The sequence below is a fragment of the Canis lupus genome, chromosome 18 (genome assembly GCF_011100685.1).
Source record: "Canis lupus familiaris isolate Mischka breed German Shepherd chromosome 18, alternate assembly UU_Cfam_GSD_1.0, whole genome shotgun sequence".
NCBI classification, from domain to species: Eukaryota; Metazoa; Chordata; class Mammalia; order Carnivora; family Canidae; genus Canis; species Canis lupus.
Window position 1 is genome coordinate 6,851,742 of NC_049239.1, and position 22,112 is coordinate 6,873,853.

The 22,112-nt window shown below is 45.3% G+C and overlaps 1 protein-coding gene and 1 non-coding gene across 4 annotated transcripts in view; both read right to left on the reverse strand.

Moving 5' to 3' along the window:
* The window catches only part of HECW1 (HECT, C2 and WW domain containing E3 ubiquitin protein ligase 1), a 440,242-nt gene that overhangs the window by 94,864 nt on the left and 323,266 nt on the right, over positions 1–22,112 (reverse strand). For all 3 annotated transcript variants that reach the window (XM_038562644.1, XM_038562645.1, XM_038562646.1), the window contains 5 exons: positions 21,053–21,195; positions 18,111–18,211; positions 14,946–16,241; positions 9,765–9,866; positions 4,548–4,698 (listed from right to left, as the gene is read on the reverse strand). In XM_038562644.1, the coding sequence (XP_038418572.1) occupies positions 4,548–4,698; positions 9,765–9,866; positions 14,946–16,241; positions 18,111–18,211; positions 21,053–21,195 (1,793 nt within the window). The remainder of the gene's footprint in view (positions 1–4,547; positions 4,699–9,764; positions 9,867–14,945; positions 16,242–18,110; positions 18,212–21,052; positions 21,196–22,112) is intronic.
* LOC119864328 lies at positions 8,035–8,141 on the reverse strand. Its single transcript, XR_005373714.1, has one exon. It is a non-coding gene; the product is annotated as a U6 spliceosomal RNA (small nuclear RNA).

A 22,112-nucleotide genomic window follows, 5' to 3' on the forward strand; every position in this document is an offset into this window, starting at 1 on the left:
CTACCTTGACTGATTGAAGATAATGTAAGTGACAGTTTGGGATGGAGCACAGTGGCCAAGCTGCGAGGGAGCCTAGGTGACATGAGAGATCCACGGGTTTGGGGTGAGGGTCACAGCTGAGGCCCCAGCCAACAGCCAGTATCAACCTCCAGATACGTGGGTCGCCAGCCCCAGCCACCCTCTGACCGCAACCACAAGACAATACCTGAGAGAGAATGGCTTCGCTGAACCCAGTCAGCCATGGGAACCATGAGAAATAAAAACGGTGGTGCATAGTAATAGTAATAATGATAGCAAGAAATCATTGTTTTATGCCACCGAGTTTGGGTGATTTGTTACTCAGCAATAGATCCCTAGAACAGGGCCAGACAAACAGAAGGTTGTAGCCTCACTTTTCCTTCCCAAAGTGCAGCGACCATAGAGGAGAATGTTAATGAATCAATGTGATCTTATTCGATGATGCAAATGCCAGTAATTTCACAACCTGCTGTGTCCTCAGTTGGACTTCGGTTGTCTTGTGCCATTACTGAGTCAGCAGCCTCAAATCCCAGGTAGCACACCCCGCCCCTGATCTCTGCTGAAGTTCAGAGACAAGCAGGATGCACGGCAGTTTGTGGAGGGATCACTCAGTGAGGGCAGGATGACAGCCTCGGACGCCTGCTCTGTTTTAAAGACGAGAGAGGAAGCCAGAAAGCAGGTTCTCTTATATCTCATGAAGGATTATGCTTCTGTGTCCACTCCCCCCCTTTTTCTTTTGCAGAAAAAATGCCAGATTTTATATTAAGAGTTTATGGAAATTGGTAAGAAGGCCAGCTGGAATATCTGATTTATAATTGAACACACACAGGAGCACACAAAAACAAACAAGAAAAAAACCCTTCAAAAACTGAGCAAAACCAAACAAAGCCCAAGACCCTACAATTCTCATGGGAGGAGCTACAGTCGGTAGAAGAAAAGCTTATGGAAAAAAAGTTGACCCTCCCCTGCAAGAAGTGAAGTGTAAGAACCAAACATACCAGGAGCACCTCTTAAGTCAACAAAACCAAGACGGAAAGATGGGATGGACGGGAAGCTGTTGTTGCTGGCGAGCGAGCCCGCAGAGATGCTTTAGAAAACATTAGGCATGGATATCAAATACCAAAACCACAGCGATCTCCTGTGGCCTGCTCTTTTGAGAATATAACCCCAAGGAACCGCTCTACTATGAGGCAATACTAATATTTAATAGGGCCTTTAGCCTTTTCCAAAATAGCGATGAAAAGCGATACGGAAAACATCCAACAATATGGCAAATTAAGTTAACTATAGTTCATCCATTCACTGGAATGCCACACAGCCTTTTAAATGATACTCTGAGGCTCCGTAGCAATATGCAAACGCTCAGTGTGGTGAGAAGACAATATAAAACTAAGTATACATTATCACGGCTACCCAAGGCCTACGTGTACGCATGGAAATTAAAGACAGTTGGGATTTTTTTTTTAAAAGGTAAACCCTGGGGTAGTAGAATTATATATACTTCACCTTTTCTCCTATTTAAAACCTCTATGCCCCAATAATATAAAAAAAACTTTATCCAAATAACTAAAAAAAAAAAAAACTCTAGTTGATTATTGAAAGTAAGAACATGCATTTATATTGTCTGCGTGATCAATAAATATCTGTGAGGGTAAATTGAGTTAATTTGGGATGTTCTGAAAGCGTGAGGACTAACGAGAGAGACTGTTGGACACCGGGGCCTGTGAGGCCTTCACCGACCCAGACCCTGCGGGGGGTCACATAGAAGGACAAGGAAGAGAGGGAGGCATGACTGATCACAGGACTGCGGAAGACGCCACTGCTGGCTCCGCGTGGAGGGTCCCGGGACTATTGCAGGGACCACCCAACATTTGGGCCCTTGCAGGATGGAGCCGTGACCCATGTGGAAGGCATGTCTATGCAGCTGGAGCGCGTGGTGAGGCCCTAAAGGCCGGGGAGGCTGAGCTGCGTCTGGGGAGTGGCCAGGTCCAGCGCGCTCACCACAGGCTCTTTGCACAGTCTGCATTTCTCAGTGTGCACTGCCTTGCACACACGCATTTAAATGGCTTTCAGAACCACACTGTTGGGGGTCCAGGGAATCTCCTCTGATGGGGCCCAGGGCAGGCCACGCCAAAACATGCCTTTTTGGGGCATAGTGATTATTTTGAATTAAAGTTACTTAAGAAACAACCAACGCAGAAGGATGCTCCGACCCTGCGCCGTCCTCCTGAAGGCAGAGTGATTTCCCCACGGGAAGGTACCTGCCCGCACCTGGAGGGTGGCGTTAGCTCCATCACCAGGGACAGACAGGGAGTTGGGGTGAAGAAGGCTGTGTAACCAAACCCTGCTCCTCTTCACTAACTTACTACCTACCCCTGGGCCAAACTTTGTTGTCAAGTCTTCACACACAAAAAAATGTTTCTTTGCCTCAAAGGTACAAAAGCTGCCTGCTTTGGTCATTTCTCTGGGGCGCCTGTTTCTCTGAGCTTCCACACGTACAACATTAAGTTTGCTCTTCTCCCATCCATGTTTCTCATGCTAATTGTCAAGTTGGCCAAAGACCTTAGACATGGAGAAAGAAGGTTTTCCTTGCGACACTGGGAAATATTTCTGCTTTGCTGCGAGACAGGGATTGTTGTAACTTCGTCCTGAGGACCAACCACGGGTCATCAAAAATGGGCCCCGTGGGGATGGAGAGAAGCTGGCGGCAACTTTCTGTGGCTGCTCATCATGTCAGACCACTGGAAACCTTTACATGCTTCAAAGCAATAGGATACGATCAGTGCTGAAGAGCCTGGCTGCGAATCTCAGGGTTATCTGACGTTCCCTAAGTGGGGTTTTCTCACAAGAAATAAATACTTTCTCAAGTCCCCAAATTCCTGTTCTTTCTTTCTGTCCAGACAGATGCAGCAAAAGCCTGCAAAAGCCTTCCTGTCCCGCAGAGCCTGGCTGCCTCTCTGGGGGTGTCCAGGTCCTCGGGAGGGCACAGGAACTTACACAGGGAAGCCTGCAAAAGCTTCTCCAGGGGCCTGCTTCAGGATGGATGGGGCCCGGTGTTCATATTATACAACCTGGACACGATGAACGTCCGTAGCCTCTTCCGTCCTAGGTGGGGGGGTCGCTTCTGCTTCAGTGCACTGCTTTCTCAGTGCTCGGGGTGCAAGGGGTGCACCTCTCCTGGATATGGCCTGCTGATGCTCCCCCTCTTTCTTAGCCTTGCTAACCAAGTTAACAGCCCCTCTGCTCCGGTTCTGCCAGGACAGATCTCCAGGCTCCCTCTGCCTCTGGAACCTGCACCCAGTCTCCATGTGAAATGAGCTTGCCGGGTCCCCCCGTGTAGTTACAGGGGTTCTGATGCGATCACCGAGAGGGGGCTCTCCCGCGGGTCTGCGGCACACTCGTAGCTAATAAAGCTAATAAACCTGGGGATGACCGTAGAGAAACGCACTGCCAACGGACCCCCCCACCCCCCCGTGCTTCTCATTAGGGACCCGACACGCTCAGCTGGTGCTGGAGAATGCTCAAGCCCCAAGAGCATCCTGGGGATCTGCACCGGGCGTGCTCCTTGGCGTACAACAGGAACCCGAAGCTCCGGTTTTCGCCCCCATGTGTTTTTCACAGGACTAAATTGTCCCTTTAATTTTTCTGGCTGATACAGTTAACTTCCAGTTCCTTATTCTGCATCGTTCCTTCTGACTTTATTGCATCCTAATGAGGTGGCACGCGGGTTCCGCCGAAGTCGAAGCCTGCAGTTTGTGTTCCCGGCTACTGAGAGGATCCCGGAGCTGCCATCCAGCCTTAAGGAAGAAGCAGGAGTTTGCCTGTGATGCTCACGCTGGCTTGCAGCATGAAAAAAATACCACTGAGGGTCTCCGTTGTAGAGGAAAAGCAAAATGGCATCTCTACAATTTCACTAGCAAGGCTCTAGTTTGAAGACAACCCAACTCTCAAAAAGTGTTTTTAGACATTTCTTTTTCCAGGATGGCAGCCTTTTAGGAATTACTGAGTGTATAGCAACCAGGAGACCAGGGTAGACATGAAGAGAGTGGTTCATGCAGTTTGTTTTTCTGCAGGCAGCTCTCAGTATTCTACGGAACCCATCCTTGGAATGTTTTAAACTACTTGAGTTCTGAGCCCTATTGAGAATCTCATGACACATAAGGAACAGTCTGACAGAAAAATATAATTTTGCATGCAACTTCTGGAGGGCTCATGAAACAAGGGCATCCTCAGTGAACACCTGGGGCAGGGGCTGGTCTATGGGCCCTTGGCTAAGAACACCTGGTTTCGACCTTGTGCCATCAGGAAGTTCAGAGGATTCCCCATCTTGAAATTGGTTGGTCTCCTGCCCCCAAATTCTAAATCTAGCTTTCCAGGGACCTACTGGAGATGGGTTTCTTAAGATACAGAACTACTTTCTGGTCTCCTCATACAATCTGAGCAGGAAAGGGTAAAGGGGGGTGGGTCCTCTGGCTGCCATTCTCATCTCCCAGGGGTTCCCAGGGGTTAACCACATGCTGATCACCAACCGCCTGTTGAGTTGCTCCATCTGCTGGATAGACCCTGATCTCCGCATCCCGTCAGGGGTGGCTGCTGCTGTCGGACGCTGCCAGGTGGTCGTGCGGTTCACGTGGTCCACATAAAACACCCGCCCATGGCTGTCAATGCGAGCTTCCCAGTCTAGTGCAAGGCAAAAAGAAAAGTCAAGGACAAACTACTGAGTCATATGAAACAGACACACTGCCAGGTCTTCTGCAGGTAGAACTCACGGTTGCATACTTGCTGAAGGCTAGACGCTGCCCTCAGCACCTGCCGTGACGTTGGAGGGACCAGAACTGACCTGGCCTTCCACAAACCAGCCTCTTGCACTCAGCTTCTCCTAAGTAGTATCTGGGCTTCCTCAACTATGACCTATGTTCAAATTCTACTATTGTCTAAAGAGGAAACCTGATGTTTACTTTATTTCTTCCTTTGACCATTTCCACCCTGTCACTCTGGTGGGCCACCCAAATTACAGCTGGAAGACTGGAAACATCCTCCAGTGGGGGCGGACAGTCTGATGCAGGAGAATCCTTTCTTTGCTAAATCTGAGACACACTGACTAGTCAGTGAGGGAATGTTAAAACCACTTTTCGCTCCAGTTCTAGGATGCTGTACCTGAAACTTTGGATGACCTTTATCTAATACTTAGTAACTTTAATTGATTGCCCTTCCTCTTGAGAGGAAGAATGGAAGGATGTGATCCCTTCCAATCATCCTTTTGGTAAGTGGTAAATTCACAGTGTATTTTTCAGCCCACCTGTGGCTGCCAAGTATCTCTTGGCAAAACCAAACCAAACCAAACCAAACCAAACCAAACCAAACCAAACCAAACCAAACCAATAACAGCTATTACCAACACTTTGAGCGCTGAAGTACCTCTTTGTTGATAAATAACCATCGCAGACAGTAGAGGGAGCCCAAGATAAAGATAAATTCCTTTGCTTCTCAGATTTCAAAACCAACAAACTAAACGTGGAAGCATGGATGGTAGAGTACGTAATACATGGAGGGGTGCGGTGGAAAAGTCCTCAAAACTGGGAGAGCTGGAAGTAATACACACATATCTGAGCTTCACACAGAAGAGCAATGTCTGCTGTAGAGCGATGGGCAAAGCTTTTAGAGTCCACACGTGAAAATGTGGTGGAAATAACAGCTTCATGATAAAGTTATGCTGAAAAATGCGTTAGACTAAGAAAAAGCAAAAATGACTGCAAATGGAGGAAAACTATTCAGCCTTTTAAGTAAGAAGGTCCATAGCTTTTGGGAGTAGGTGAGATATTAACAATTCTATTGAAGAATTATCATTCAGGTAATGACATAGCAACTCTCAATTTTTGAAAATAAAAAAAATCAATAGATTTGGTATAGTTATGGTTTTATGTGTGCGCGGTACATCTGTGAAGATTATGGCTTATGTCTGACATTTACCTGAGGAGTCGCCAAACAATGCCCAATGGAAACCAAAATGTCAAAAAACACCAAATTTACCTCATCTAAGACAAATTGAAGGGGAAATGTAGTCAGATTGTATATTCTAGGAAGTGTTGATTAAAACTGAATACTGGATAATCCAGCTCAACTGTTGGTTGTGAATGTTAAATAGCTCATTGATGAAACCTGTGTATATGTGTAACCACTAGGTAATTAATCTTGATTCCCAAATTTTGAAATTTTGGTGATTCTCAAACTAGGAGCAACTGGACAGTTTTTTCTTGAACTCAACCTGACAGCTCTCCAACAAAGAATGAACATTAAGCTTTGAAGAGTATTATGGTATCTGTTTCAGTATTATAATCTCTTCCCAGCACTCCCTATGAACAAAAAACTATGCCAGGTCCCATGGCACATTGCTGAGAAACTAATGCCCCTGCCCACTGGTTCCCACAGTAAAGGAAGGACTGCTTCAAAGACACAGCTCCAGTCTCATAAATTCTCCAAGGAGAACACTACAAAATGGTGCATTGTTAATAATAATAATTTCTCTCTATAAGTTTTCATATTTCCAAATCTCTCATGGAAAAGGATGGCAAGCCAGCCAGACAGGCCCTTCTATCAATATATTAAATTTCTAATAGTGCTAATTATTAAATGCATAATGCTAAATTCTTATAATCAGAAAGTGATAACTGGGTGTACTTAAAAATTATAAGCATGTTTTCTGGGTTGCTTTGTAAAGACTTTACTTTCACATATTGTGTAAAGAAAGAATTTTCATATAGAGCTTTAGGCCTCAGCATGTCCTCATGGACATGGCACTGGGTTGCCTACACAGATTCCTGCCAGCGATTACCTTTATGATGCTGGGGCAAGTTAAGGTAATTCATTTGTGACCGTAAGACCTAGCAAATACAAAATTATATCTTTTCCATGAAGTCTAGGAACAATGTAGAGCCTAATACTGTATTATCTTTAGTTATTATACTGACAAAACCTGTAAAATTATTCTTTTTTTCTTTTTACTTTAACAAATGCAATACTGTGTTTGTAGTCTAGACCTTTCTCTTGAACTTCAGCCACACATCCAGTTGCCTTCGTGACATCACTACCTAGACGACATCTCCAATATAATGTGGTCAAAATCACGCTTCAGATCTTTTCCACCAAAGCCTGCTCTATCTGCACCCTTCCCTTCCCATCCCCAGTGAAGGCAACTCCATCCTTCTAGACTAAAATTCTTGAGCTCATTCTTGATTCCTATCTTTGTCTCACATACCATAACTAATCCATCAGCAAATCTACCTACAAAATATATGTCTAGAATGTGACCACTCCTGACCACCTCCACTGCTCCCACCCTGGCCCTAGCCACCACAGCCTCTCACCTGGGCCATGGCAATAACTTTATGTTGGGCCTCATGCTTCTGTCCTTCCTCCTCAAAATTTAATGCCAACAGAGCAACCGCAGAAGACCTTTCAAAGTCTAAGTCAGAAGACCTTTCTCTGCTCTAAACCTAAAATGCTCCCCTTGCATCCAGAGTAAAAACCAAAGCTCTTAAATGGTCTACAAGGCCCTCTGTGATCTGGTTCCCTGATATCTCCCTAACCTTAACAGCCACTGCTTTCTCCTTTCCTAAATCTGTCTAGACACACTGGTCGCCCTGCTGTTCCTCCAACTGACCAGGCAGGCTGTTCTCTTTTCTCAGAAAGCTCTTCCTTCCCCTGGATCATCCTCTTACCTCCTTGCTCCAAATGTTGCCTCTCAATGAAGCCTACTTGACCACCCTATTTAAAATGGTGAACCAGCCACCACCTCATACTCTGAAACACCCTTACCCATACTCTGCTTGTGCTTTCCCATAGCACTTCTTACCCTGTAACATGCAACACTATGGCTTTGTGTACTTTTTTTTTATTATGGATGGGTCCCTGCCAGGCTAGCCTCACCCTCCACGAGGGCAGGGATCTTTGTTTTGTTTACTTAAAACAGTGCTTCATACAGCACAAGCATTTATTTTATTTTATTTTTATTTTTTTTTAAATATGGAACGCTTCATGAATTTGCATGTCATCCTTGTGCAGGGGCCATGCTAATCTTCTCTGTATCGTTCCAATTTTAGTATATGTGCTGCCAAAGTGAGCACAGCACAAGCATTTAATGAGTATTTGTTGAATGAATGACTATCAGGAATGAAGTCATCCATGTACTATATGAGACTATCTAAGAAAATTCTGTTGTTAGGCTTCACTACCAACTTTTGTCCTATTTTTCAGCGCTGAATGAACAGAGAATTGAAACCCAACTGGAGAAATTTGTTTTCATTATTGAAAATAGCTCATGTAAAGTAAGTCTTTAAAACAGATTTATTTTCAATTATTTACAAGGTCTTTATGTATAACTAGTTATTACTCCTGCATGGATTGGAAGTCAATTCATGCCCACACGCATTGATAGGTTATCTATTGTGGGATAATGTTCCTTCCCTGCAGACAACAGACTATAGATATAGTTTACATAAGTGCTAAGTAGAAAGTATAGTGACACAAATTTTACTAGTCATTTGTGGACTATCCATAAATCTATGTATAAATAAAGAAAGAAATCAGGTATCAAAAGTCAAATAGCATAATATTTGCCTTGATCCCCCAAAACAAATTCTTTTAAATGTTTATGTATTGAAAAGTATTTATTGTTTTCTCACCTGTAAATTACAACTGAACAGGACAAGAATGGTGTAAATGCAAAATATTTCACATTACCAAGAATAGATGAATTAGGGAATAAGCATTTTTCTTTTGAAAACTGTAACCTACTAATGTAAGCATAGGCAAAGGAAGGTAAAGAAACATCAATTCCTTGCATCCTGGCAAGAATTTGCAGTTGTAAAATTTGTCAAATCTAAAGGTTATCTTTGCTTGAAAAATAAGCCTAAGCCAAAACAGAGATGTTTCCAAATTATTCATGAACATATATGAGGCTAAGTGAATGTATAATGTCCAGGGCACCGTTCCTTTGTAGAAATGTATTATAATGTAGAATTATAAGGTTATAAAAGCTAGAATGATATCTAGGGACTAACTAGCCCACATCTAGAATTTAACCACTGAGAAAATTAAGGCTTTACTTCACAAATAAGAAAACTGAGTTTCTGAGATTTTAAATGATTTTCCTAAGTTCAAATGACTAGTTAAATAATAATGAGTTACATAGTTATCAGGAGAAAATGACATGGAATACCATCCCTAAAGATGATATGTTTTCTGGAAGCCCCTAAGAAATACAGAAGAAATAGACCGTCACTTATTGATGGAACTTAGAGCAAGGAAAACACAAGTTCTTGTGTCCTGATGGGTTGAATGTTTTATTATACGGAGGTGCCTGTGATATAACAGGTCCAATGGAGAACAAATGGGATTATTCTATCTTGACCTGTGAATTTTTAAATATAAAATAGTAAAATTTAGGACTTAAAGGTCAGGTACAGTTTGCAAGGACTGGTCAAGTCTTGTAAAATACTGTTTCCGAAGTTGAGGGGCACTGAAGGTTCTGGATTATCTCTTCGAGATCACATACTGAAATCATTAGTCAAAAACACCCCATGTTTATAGAAGGTGCCATGGCTTTTGCTGTTGTTTGTGTGTTTGTTTTTACAACAGTGTAAGGCATGGAGTTGGGGAAGAGTTTGGATGTGTACATACAAGTTCATACTGACCTGTTTAGACTTGATAGGAAGAATTAAGACACAGATTTAAAAACTAAAGCTTACTTGGTGGAAGAGGCTCATCGATTGTTGGGTAGTGATGATGTTCAGGCCTCAAGGAAGGAAGCTGGCTTACTGGCTGGGAATTATGGAGTATAGGACATTCACCTATGGACAAGATAGTCAAGACATTCAGATTCACTCATTGCTGCAGCAAGTCATCACAAAAGCATGACTGTAAAACAAACTATTATGAGAAAAAACCCCCAGAGCGGGCAATCTATTTTTGTGTGTGTGTTTGAGTTTGCTACATTCACAGCCATTCATGAGAGAGGAAATAGGGGAAACTTTTTCAAAACCCCAAAGAAAATAAACACATCATGACTATGATCTGAACCACACAGACCAATATGTGGGGTCAGGGTCTGATTCTGGAACCATCTGACTTTTTCTTGATGGGAAGGTGGCATCAGACAGGGACACAAAAGAAAATGAGCAGAGCCTGACTTTAGCCCAGCTAAAGAAACAGGCCTGTTTGAGGGAAGTGCAGCATTTATAAAGTCCCATAAAAGCTCCGTGAGCCCACGCAAAACCAAAGGTCCTTATCTGGATAGGTTTCATCAGGGGGCTGCCAAGAGGCTGTTTTTCAGATTTTGTTTGTTTTTAGAATGAAACTCTTAGATGGTGCCTTTTCAAGATGGGGTTGAGAAATTGGTGGACCAAGAAGGTAAATTCCTATAGTATGGAAGCTTAGGGACTGGGGTGGGGAGCCAACTAGCTATGGGATCCTGTGACTGTTCCAGACTATTCAGAGGAAAAATCAGACAAGCCAGGGTACTCTGGAAAGAGAAGAGGACAAGAGACGAAGGAAATAGATAAGAGGCAGGAAGACTGAGACAGGAAAACTTGAGACACAGAAATGGGATAGAAGGAAGAAAGACAGACATGGAGAAATTTTAGAAATAAACACAGCCACAGAATGCATGTCCCGATTATTATAGACATAGTTAATATTACTGTCAGCCAGATTTATAATGAACTGAACAATGATGTCCTAAAATGATGTTCCTATTTCCTATTTCATGACATCCTCAGGTCCTGATGATACTGCATGAGAGTGGCTGTGTGGAGGGGAGGCCAGAGCACCAGCTGTTTGGGGCACATCATCAGAGGCACTGGCTCTTGACCTCTGGAGACCTAGAAGGGCCTAAGCCCGAGATGGCCCCCATTCAGAGCAGTAGCCCTCTAACTCACATGCTCCTGGCTCTCTCGGAATAGTCTCTATTAGCCAGAGGACAAAGGTCAGGCCTTCTCCTTCCTCTGCCCTCCATGGCTGAAGCAAATAGCAAGTGTTCCATTACCCCTTAGGTCAAAGAGGAGAGAAACTCAAAAAACAGTGGTTAAGATCTTTATGGGATCTGAAATTTCAAACATTTCCTAGAATGTTCCATACACGGGAAGGATGGTAATTTCTTCCCAGTCTAGATCCATAAAACTGACTAAAAAAATTAATTAGGAAGGAAGTTACATTTAATTTAGCAGTTTGATTCCAGAGCTAACTGTAAAACAAAAACAGAGATGCATTCGGGAATAACGGGTCCTCTTCAAGGTTAAGTAGCTAAGATTTCTTGGGCAAACTTTGTTATGTTACTAGAATCTGGGGTGGGGGGGTCTTCTGAGACTCTGAGGAGCCTTGAGGAAGGCCTTGAGCCTCGTGGTAGTACACAGCTCCTCGTGGACTGACTCCTGTTTCAGACAGAGGCTCTCTTTAGTGGATCTCACAGTCATGTTTGTCCTTGTAAGTGCTTAGTGGCAAAAACTAGAAAGCAATGGCATAGTTGTTATGTCACCAGCTGCTGCATTTTTAATTTGGTTTCTTAAAAAGAACAACAAACTTACCTCTTGTAATTAATTCAACCAATCAGGTAATTACTCCTCCAAGCTAGTGGAAACATATATCTGCTGTTTGCCAGGGTTAATGGAGCTGACCCCACCTGCTCGTGAACCCCAAGCAAATGCAATGATGTGACTGGCGCAGCTCAGCCCACCGAATGGATGGAGCGCAAGGAAGAAGCAAGCGAGTCTGTTCTGCAGGAGGCCCCGGCTCCACACACTCACCCTTGCCTCAAACACAAAGCAAGTGTTCACACCTGCTAGGATCTCTGAGAAGGAAACATATTCCACTTTAAAAGTTAGCCTCACTGCTTATCTGCCTGGAAGAACCATTAATTGGGGACAGCCAAGCGCTTCCTGTGTATCACCTCAGTTAATCCTTCCCATTACCCTTGAGACAGAGTCTACCCTTACACCCATTTCACACTTGAGGAACACAGAGCATTCTGGTAGGTTGGCTTGGGTGTCACAGCTAGGAAGTGGTGGAACTGAATTAAATCTAGGGGGCCTGGCTCCAGAGCTCAAACCACAACATTATATCGCTCTTTTCATTCGATCTGCAGACAGTTTTTAAAAACTGTTTTATGTTGAGGTTAAAAAAAAAAGGAGGTTTTCATAGAGGGGGGAAAAAAGCAAAAAGTAGATACAGGACGCATCTTCCATAAAGTGCTGCAGACTCAGTTTGTGGGCACGTGTATGGTAAGTCTAGCCTAGCTACCTTCGAAAGAGTCTGCGGTCTTAGAAGTCACAGTAAAGGGGTAATAGCGATTATTCTGGAAGACACTCACAGACATCAGGCACGTTGTGGTAAAGCCTTGCTTTCTTGGAGCAGGTGCCAGCAAGGGACAGAGCCACATCTGGGACACGTAGCTCAGCTGGGGGCGGGGGGGGGGGCAGGGGAAGACAGGCTGTGCCAACACATGCCCAGCTTTCATGAGATTGACCATCTCAGGAATCTTCAGATTGTCCCTGGCAACCACCAGAGTGAAGCTGTAGGTGCTTCCTAAGCTGTTTTTCAGTTTCCAGTCGGCAGATTTCAGATATTCAGAAATTTCTTTAGAAACTGCCCTGCAAAGACTTCTGCTCTGGCCCTGAAACACTTTCCTGTCCTTCCTTTTGGGCTGTTACTCCCTTGAGGGCATGGGCAGTGTTTTTTGTTTGCTTTGTTTTGTTTTTGTTTTTGTTTGTAAAACATGCCTTTATGTAGCATGAACCAATTTTCAATGAACCATAGGTGGATTGTCTCCCAACACAGTGGTCAAAATATATACCATAGGCTACAGCAGGTTGACAAACTGTGAATCTGGCCTCGATTTTATGTGGCTCAGAGTTAAGAATGGTTATCACACTTTTAAATGTAAAACTGTTAAAAAAAAAAAGTAGCCTTTGGTGAGAAGAGTTGATTTTGCCTCTTGACCTATAAACCTAAAGTATTTATTATCAGGCCCTTTACAGTATTTATTAAGCTGGCCCTTTGGTCAGCTTCTGGACTGAAACATCCCTGCCAGCTTCTGGTTGTGCCCTTTATGTGTGTATCCCCAAATCTCCTTGTACTGTAATCGTTTTTAATTCTGTTGTGATTACTGAGCACCTTTCACACTTTCTGCCACTTATCCACCTTCCTGTGCTCAGCACATAGCATCTGCCTCAGAACAGAGGGAATCAAAACATCCTCATTGAAGACAGGAGTTGTCCGTCCCATACTCAATGGTACCTTTCCACAGTGTATGTCGCTGTGGTCCTCCTCCCTGTGTTTCTCTTTATCAAACTCTTGGCACTTCTCCTTATCCCATGTGCCACTGTCCCTCACTCCTTTCTCTGAAACGTAGACTTGGGCACTGTTGTATACTCAGGATTAATTTTTATGCTCACTTTTTACTATAAAAATCTGCAGGTGCCAGGCATTTGTTTAGGTGCTGACAGTCAAACATGGGGAAAATACAGTCCTGGCCCTTGATGAGCTTACAATCTAGAGGCAATACCACCACCTCTGTTTGGAGACTAATGTAAACAGTAGAAAAACAGTGGAATCTAGATTTTTCTCCTTTAAAGCAACTGAATTATTTCCTGCTTTTATGTGACCTTTGAATTGTTTCCCCATGTCACTATCACTGGACGGGAAGATGGCTCCCAGTTCTGGATAAAGAAATGCAAGTTAATTTTATAGATGATTCCACAGGCATGACTAAGAAGAAATACTTTTGGGTAAAGTACAGAAGGTATTTTAAAACTAAAGGTGGCAGCTTTGGATCAGAATCCCACTTGAAACATAGTGATTGACAACTTCATGTTATTTTTCCCTTCCACTAGCCAAAACAGCCAAAACAAAACAAAACAAAGAAAACAAAAAACAAACCCAGAATTAGTTATAGCTTTGTAGTTTGAAATCAGAGAGCGCAAGGCCTCCAGCCTTGTTCTTTCTCAAGGATGCTTTGGCTATTTGGAATCTTTTATGGTTCCATATAAATTATAAGATGGTTTGTTCTATTTTTGTGAAAAATGCCACTGGAATTTTGATAGGGGTTGCATGGAATCTTGCAATAAGATTGCTTTGGGTCGTATGGACATTTTTAAGAGTATTGATCCTTCCGATCCATCAGCATGGAATATCTTTCCATTTATTTGTGTCTTCTTCAATTTCTTTCACTAACCTCTGGCGGTTTTCAAGAGAACAGGCAAGGGATTGATGGTTGCCAGAGGCAGGAGTGGGAATGGGGAGCCATGTGAGAGCTGCTTTGTTTTTAGATCTCATAAACGGAATAACAGTCTAAAAAAAAAGCAACTATGGCCAGAACTGAGAGGACAGAAGTGACACATAGACGTAGGCTGTACATTTCCGGATGCACACAGGCTAAGTTAAACTCTAAAGCAGAGGTAGGATCAATATTCTTCAATTTATATTCACATTTATTGCTACTCTTCGGTAGGTTGTGGGAAGTCGGCAGGTGTTTGTTTATACATGATCCACCGGGCGCTCGCGAGTATTCTCTGCGCCTGTCGCTCGACACTACCCCGGGTGCCCCGGTCACTGTCAGGACTACAAGGGCACCGTGAGCACTAGCCGGTTCTAGTGGCTGCGTGAAACCGAGACACGCACACCCAAGTGCACGCTCGCGTGAGTGCGCCAGGTGTCGTTCTCGGTGTGTACCTGGGGAGCGGCAGGGCCTGCCCTCCGCGGTGTCGAGCACTTACACACACATATACACGTGCACACAGACATGTACGGGACGGGCGCACACGGGCCCCGGCAACCCCAGGGGCGGCTGAACCTGCCACTTGCGTTTACACCTCGTCGGTGACACCTGTGTCCCCCTGGCGGTCCTACACTCACTGCCATCATGGTTGAGGTCTAACCTTCTCTCCGACCGCTCGGCCCCGCGGCGGGGGACTCCAGGCCTTCCGCGGTCGTCGCCGCGCTCCCGGCGGGGGGCGCCAGCTCGTCGGACCACGGCCCGGCCCCGGAGGCCACCTCGGGCTCCAGCTCCGGGCTCTGCACCGAGTCGGGCACCGACTCGAAGGCGCTGTTCTCCTCGTCGTCTTCGTCCTGCGACGAGAAGACGGTGCTCTCGGAGATCTTGGCGCTGTCCACGGACGAGAAGCGCGTGTGGCTGGCGAACCTGCCGCCGCTGTAGCAGGACGCACTGTGGCACGAGGCGCTGCGGCAGGAGCCGCTGTAGCAGGACGCGCTGTAGCACGAGGAGCTGTAGCACGAGGGGCTGCAGCACGACGCGTCGCAGGCCTCGCAGCTGTGGTCCCCGCCCTGCCGGGGGCTCGAGTCGCTCTCGCTGCCCGTGCTCGGCAGCGTGTCGCCGTCGAGCCCGTCGGCTGGGCCCGCGTGGCCCGGGCTTGCGGCGCCGCCGGGCTCCTCCCCGTCCCCCCCGAGGGCGGGGGCCGCGGCCGCCAGCGTGTCCGCCTCGCTCGGGCCGTCCTTGTCCGAGGCATCCCGCAGGGTGGCCTCGTCGTCGCTGGCGCCCTGGGCCGAGGGCAGGCTGTGCAGCAGCGCGTGGATGCGGATGTAGTGCGTCCGCGGGGTCTCGGGCTCCCCGCAGGCCGCCGCCAGCACCGTCTCCAGCTCGGACACCGGCAAGGAGCAGGGCCGGCTCTTCCTCTTCCCCGAGGCCCGCGGCTGCGGCCCGAGCTCCCGCGGCTCCGAGGCCGCCGCGTTGTCCTCCTGCGCCGCCGGCTCGCCCCCCGCGCTGCTCTCCGCCGCCTCCTCCGCCTCCGCCTCCTCCGCCCCTGCCGCCTCCTCCTCCGTGGGCTCCCCGGCGCCCGGCAGCCCCGCGGGGGGCGCCTCCCCGCCCAGCTCCAGCCGCTCGGCCAGTTCCTCGGCGCTCCGCGCGGGCTCCGCGTCCACGCACCCCGCGCCCAGAAGAGGCCCGGCCGCGTCGGCCCCCGCAGCGCCGTCCTCTCCTGCCTCGGTGGTACCCGCCGCGCCCTCGGCCGGCTGCACGCTCCGGCTCCCCGCAGCGTCCCCCGCGCTGCCCCGGCTGGGCGGCGGCGGCGGCTGGGGCTGCGAGCTCCCCGAGCTCCCCGACGGCTGCGGGGCGTCGGCCGGCGGCCCCCCGACGCTGCTGGCCAGCAGGCTGCTCCCGGGGCTGTCCTGGGTGTCCGCGGCCTCGGGCTCGGCGCTCAGGGAAACCTCCTCGTCATCTGCGGGCGAGAAAAACAGGTCATTTCTTCCAGAAGAGAGAGGCCTGTGGGTTTGGGGCACAGGTGCCCTCGGCCGGCCGGGAACACCCCCCCCCCCCGGAATTGCTGCCCGAGGGCACGGGATGCAGGAACTTTCCCAGAGGCCCAGGCTCCGGGGGGGCAAATTCTGTAACAATGAATTCTTATGTTAATGACAATTTGCAGTCGTGATATATTTCAAGGGGATTCACAGTGTTCGTTAAAATACCCAAACCTAGGGGACCCCTGGGCGGCTCTGCGGTTTAGCGCCGCCTTCGGCCCAGGGCATGACCCTGGAGCCTGCTTCTCCTTCTGCCTGCCTCTCTCTCTCTCATTAATAAAGAAATAAAATCTAAAAAAAAAAAAAAAAAAAATACCCAAGGCCTAGAAGGACCCCAGTTGCCGGCACACATGGGGGCTCAGCAGTGTTTGCTTGCCAAGAGGTTCCAGCGGCCTGCCGGGCGGGCGAGGCTAACACTTGCTCAGAGCCTTCCCTCTGGCTGGGTCCAGCCGGTGGCAGAAAGCTTAAGCCAGGGTCCTAGCAGCTACTGAGCAGAAAACGGCCAGTCGATGGAAGGGACCTCAGTCCTTCCTAGCTCAGACGGGGAAATAATGAGGCCTCGACGTCAACGTCAAGCAACCATTCAAGGAACAGCAACCACTGTTTACTTCTACCTTCCCCCAGTCCCTTGCCCTATGGGATCCCTGCCCGGTGTGAACTTCCCATTTCAAAAGCACTAGTGCAGGGCAGCCCAGGTGGCTCAGCGGTTTAGCTCCGCCTTCAGCCCAGGGCGTGATCTCGGAATTCTGGGATCGAGTCCCATGTTGGGCTCCCTGCATGGAGCTTGCTTCTCTCCCTCTGCCTGTGTCTCTGTCTCTCTCTCTCATGAATAAATAAAATCTTAAAAAAAAAAAGAAAAAGAAAACAAACAAAAAAACCCCAAAGCACTAGTGCAATGCACCCATCGAAGATTCACCATCTCTCTGGTGAGAGCCCTAGGGCCATCTTTACTGCGACAGTGAAGGAAGAGTCGATTTTATTTGCAGGATGAAGAAACGGCCCAATGTGAAAGGACAAAACAGGGTGTTTTCTTATAATCTGCATTATCTATCGGGCATGGGTAAGTACAGCTGGACATTAATGTGTGCGCAGAAAACTACAGACTCTGAGTCCTCACGGCCTCATTAGCTTTAGCAGCAACTCATACAAGTGGCTCAGAAGGACCAGCTTAGTTCTCAGCATGATCTGCACCTAGTATGGGGCTTGCCGGAGAACAGCAAAAGTAGAATTATGAGGCATCTCATCATTCTTATTTGGAAGTCTTTGGAATATGTTTTGGCTTGAAAAATGGAAAACTGGATGATTCTGAAGTTTTCTGTCCAACTTACATTTATTTTTCTCTGTGATAAATCCATTGTACAAAATAGTTCTTAAATAATATGATGTGTATCACATTCATTCATGTTTCTCATTCATTCATTCATTCATTCATTCCTTCATTCATTCATGTAGGCAGTGAGTAAGTGGCTATTGAACTCCTCATACGCAAGTGCTGGGAGTAAAATGATAAATTAGACATGGCTCCATACCCATGTTGGCCTCATTGTCATGTCCCCCTCCACTGTCTAACCCTCTACCTTGGGTCACCAGAATGAAGAGGAGCCTCTCAATCAAGGGGACAGCAACCTGGCTTCCAGAATAGATCACTGGCTTCTGGGCATCAAATGGAGAGGAGAGAGAACCACAAAACCTAGGACATGTCTGGAGAGAACCATGGTTATTGTATTTTAGAGAAAGGAACCACACCAGCACTAGGCGAGGACAAGACATGAAGTTCATGCCAAAAATACCTGGGTGAATGGAGGAAGTGATCTCAAATCGGAATTGCAGCTGTCCACTCACATGATCTGTTGGAAGCCTGCGGCCAAGTGTATAGCTGACCACCCTATCCCTAGAAGGAAATAAGCACCGTTACAGATCAGGTCAAAAGCTCTCCTTCAAGATTATACAGGATGCTTTCTATGCCAGTAGGTGAGGTAGGCAAGCCCAGGGAGACCCTGCTAATAGGAGGTGATGATCCACTCAGGGACATGGAAGATGGTCTTAAGGTAAATGTGGGAGAGTACATCTGCTTGAAGAAAATCCTTATTGAATATTCTAAAGCAGGAGTCAGCAAACTATAGCCAGGGCCCAAAGCTGGCCCACCACCTATTGTACAGCCACGAGTCTATTACATTTTAAAATGGTTGGAAAAAAGAAAATGGTTTAAAATGGTTGTGACACAGGAAAATTGTCTGAAATTCAAATTTAAGATCCCCAAATAAAAGTTTTATTGGAATGCAGGCATGCATATTATTTTACTTATTGTCTGGGGCTGCCTTCATGTTACAGTGGCAGAGCCGAGTAGTTATAACAGAGACTACATGGTCCACAAAGTCTAAAAATATTTACTATCCGGCCCTTTACAGAAATTCTGCTGCCAACTTTGTTCTAAGCCAAGAAAACCCGCAAAAGACAATGATAACAAAAAAGACATGAGTATCTTGGCTTGCTTTTCCTGTGCAGGCTGACATTCTCTAGTGCCCTTTATAATGGACATTGCCAGCAACAGATGCATGTCTTGCAGTGTATATACCTAATGTCATGGTGACTGGAGTGGTGTGGAGAGCCGTGGAGTGCTTCAGCAAAAGGCCTTCTGCAGGATGGACTGAAGCAAGCAAGACTTGGAAGTCGGTTTCCAATCCTACCACCTCCACCGTCCCACATACAGACTCTGAAACTCCACCCTGCAGTCTGGCATGAGCCCCTCTGCCCCCTCAAGGCACTTTCTTGATTACTAAGAAGAGACTTATCCAGGGGACTCGATTTAGAACTTTGCTCTTAGAGTTTCATCAACAATGCAGTTTTAGCAGAGTACGTTGCCCCCCACCTTGACCTAAATAGGGAAGGTAAATACTTTGGATATTCAAGAATTAACAAATCCATTTTATCCAATAATAACAAGACATAATCCAAAACCATTTGTTATGCAGATGATTCTGTATTCATTCTATTTATTCATGGTCATACTATAGTAAAAAGATAAATCACTGGCTGGTAGTGTTTTGTGTTTCTAGAAAATACCAGCATTATGAAACAGTGATCCACTGAGTTAACATATTTCTTTGGTACGCCATAGTGTAGTGTTTGAAGTTCCTAGGAAGTCCGTTAAGCAAAGCATTATATTAGGAAAAACAAATGAACCACAATATTTTGTTTGTTTAGAAAGGGCCTTGGTCAATATTATGAAGCGAATCTACCATGACCATAGGAAAGAGATCCTGAACCCAAAACCTAGTTGAAATTAGGTGATGCTTAAAGATAACCAGGTGGTGAGATAAAAATTAAATTTGCTATGCTTTGCATTTGTTCCAGGCTTTTTTTTCCTTTGCTTCTCATTCACTTTATCAACAAATATTTTTTGAGCCTGTGATATGTGAAAAGTGCCACGGTTGACACAAAGCATGTAATGCATAGGCCTGCCTTTAAATGGCTTACTTACAACCAGCTAGAGGCGTAAGGCAAGACTAGTCAATAAAAAGTTCAAGGCAGCCAGTGACCTCCCACGTGAAGCTGAGGTGGTCCAATTATAGGACTCAGGGGAGGCAAGAAGCCAGTTTAGGGCTGGGGTATTATAGGCAAGGGAATTGACGGAGCCTTCTGAGTTGCCTTTACTTTAAAAGCCATGATGACGCTATTAAAAAAAAAAAAAAAAAAAAAAGAATGGTTTAGAGCACTTTAGTCTCCATGTGCCAGGGACTGCTTTACATTCTTTATGTACATTTGTTTGTTTGTTTAATGCTCACAACTATAGATGGAAAGTGCAAACACCGTATGTGACATATGGCTGTAGCTCCATCAATGTCTCTCCCTTTGTCTTGAAAGTTAATGGCATGTCAGTATGCACAAAGCTGCACACATGCTATAAGGTTCTAATTATATGTCCTGATGATAATCATTAGCAATTTCAAAGTTCTGAAATCACAAAAGCTTTAAATGGAGACACTTAGAAATTCTGCAAGTTCTCCTCATTCCTTCGATATCATTCTAAGGGTTACATTGTATAGCATAGCACAGCATTGCATACATGTGTGGCCAGAGAGCTAGGCCTAGCATTATCAAATATAGTTGCTGTTAACTAAGGAAATATATACTATATATAACTATTTCATCTGGTGAAAGTCCATTTTAAGGAGAATCATGAGAGGACCTGAATGTAAAAGATACAAACAGAAACATTCTTATACACAGCTGATTCCTACAAAGAACAAAATTGCTGTTGTCCCTGAGAATTCATGCTTTTAAAACTTCATACATATTATCTAGCTTTTTCTACAAATACTAGCGTATTCTAAGTCTCTCTACTCTAGTAACCCAGCATTTAATCTTGTTATAGAAACATCCAAAATGATTAAATCCTACACACAAGCAGAAATAATATTCTTCATACTAATACACATTTTAATTTCTACCTGTATAGAAAAAAGTGCTTCTAAGGGCTTCTTTCAATATTGTCTTAGGATTTTCTACTGTCTTCCATAACTAACCAGTAGTACATAAACAAGAAGAAAGGGAAGGATTTGCTTAATTGAATGCTGTGGCTCAAGCAACATAATTAATGAGGAAGCCAAGGAGATTCAATACCACCATTTTAGTTTGAGTCTCCATGAGACTATATTGTTGCAGCTTACAGGCTTCTCTTGGCCTGCTCGCTGAAGCCTTAGTGATATTGAGGTCTCAGTCACAGGTTTACCCTATGGCGTGTCTTTCCAGGAGTCTTTGTACGGGCATCGACAGCTTTCCCAAGAAGCGCTTGATGATGGGGCGACTCTTAGCAAACTTGTCCTTCACCTCAATTTCCAGAACATCAGTGGGCAAGGACACAAAGCTGAATTGCTGCAATGAAATAATATGTCACATCAATTAACTGAGAGGTTCAAGGGCTGGCCAATTCCCAGCCCATCTATCTTGGATGAAGTTATTATAAAACATCCCAGTGACAACATATATATTGAGGTCTTAGAAATCCTGTGAGCCCTGTTTGTTCAGTAAATGAATAATAACAACATTGAGGTACTTTTTTGATGGTTAAAAATAAGGCTTTCTCTGAGTTTCAAATAATTAAAAACAATTCACCTTAAAGAGGAAAAATCAACTTAGGCCTCACTATACTAAAGGTTTAAAGAAAAGAACACATTTAAAGAAAGAATAAGCACTAACTCCACCTATAATTAACGAAATGCACTTTAAACCATAACAAAATATCTCTTTTTCGTGATTGTAATGGCAAAGATTTAAAAACGTTTCATAGTACCCTGTGTTCTTGAGAGTGGAAAAAGAACTCTCACCCACTGTATTGATGTACAATCCCATTCAATTGATTTAAACATTGGGAAGAGAATTGGCAATATTTATTGATATTTAAGCTGCAAATTCCCTGCAAGTCAGAATTACAATTCCAATTTTAGAAATTTCACCCTGGGATTAATTTGCACACTTGCTCAAAAGACTAGAAACACCAAAAATATCTGCTAAAGATAGCAACCAGTTAAATTAAGGATAGTAAATCTTTGAAATAGAAAACTCTGCTGCCATAAAAAAGAAACAGGTAAATATGTACCAACATGAGTAGATATTTGAAAAATAAAATAAAAGAGCAAGATGGGGATCCCTGGGTGGCTCAGCGGTTTAGTGCCTGCCTTCAGCCCAGGGCGTGATCCTGGAGACCCAGGATCGACTCCCGCATCGGGCTCCCTGCATGGAACCTGCTTCTCCCTCTGCCTGTGTCTCTGACTCTCTCTCTCTCTGTGTCT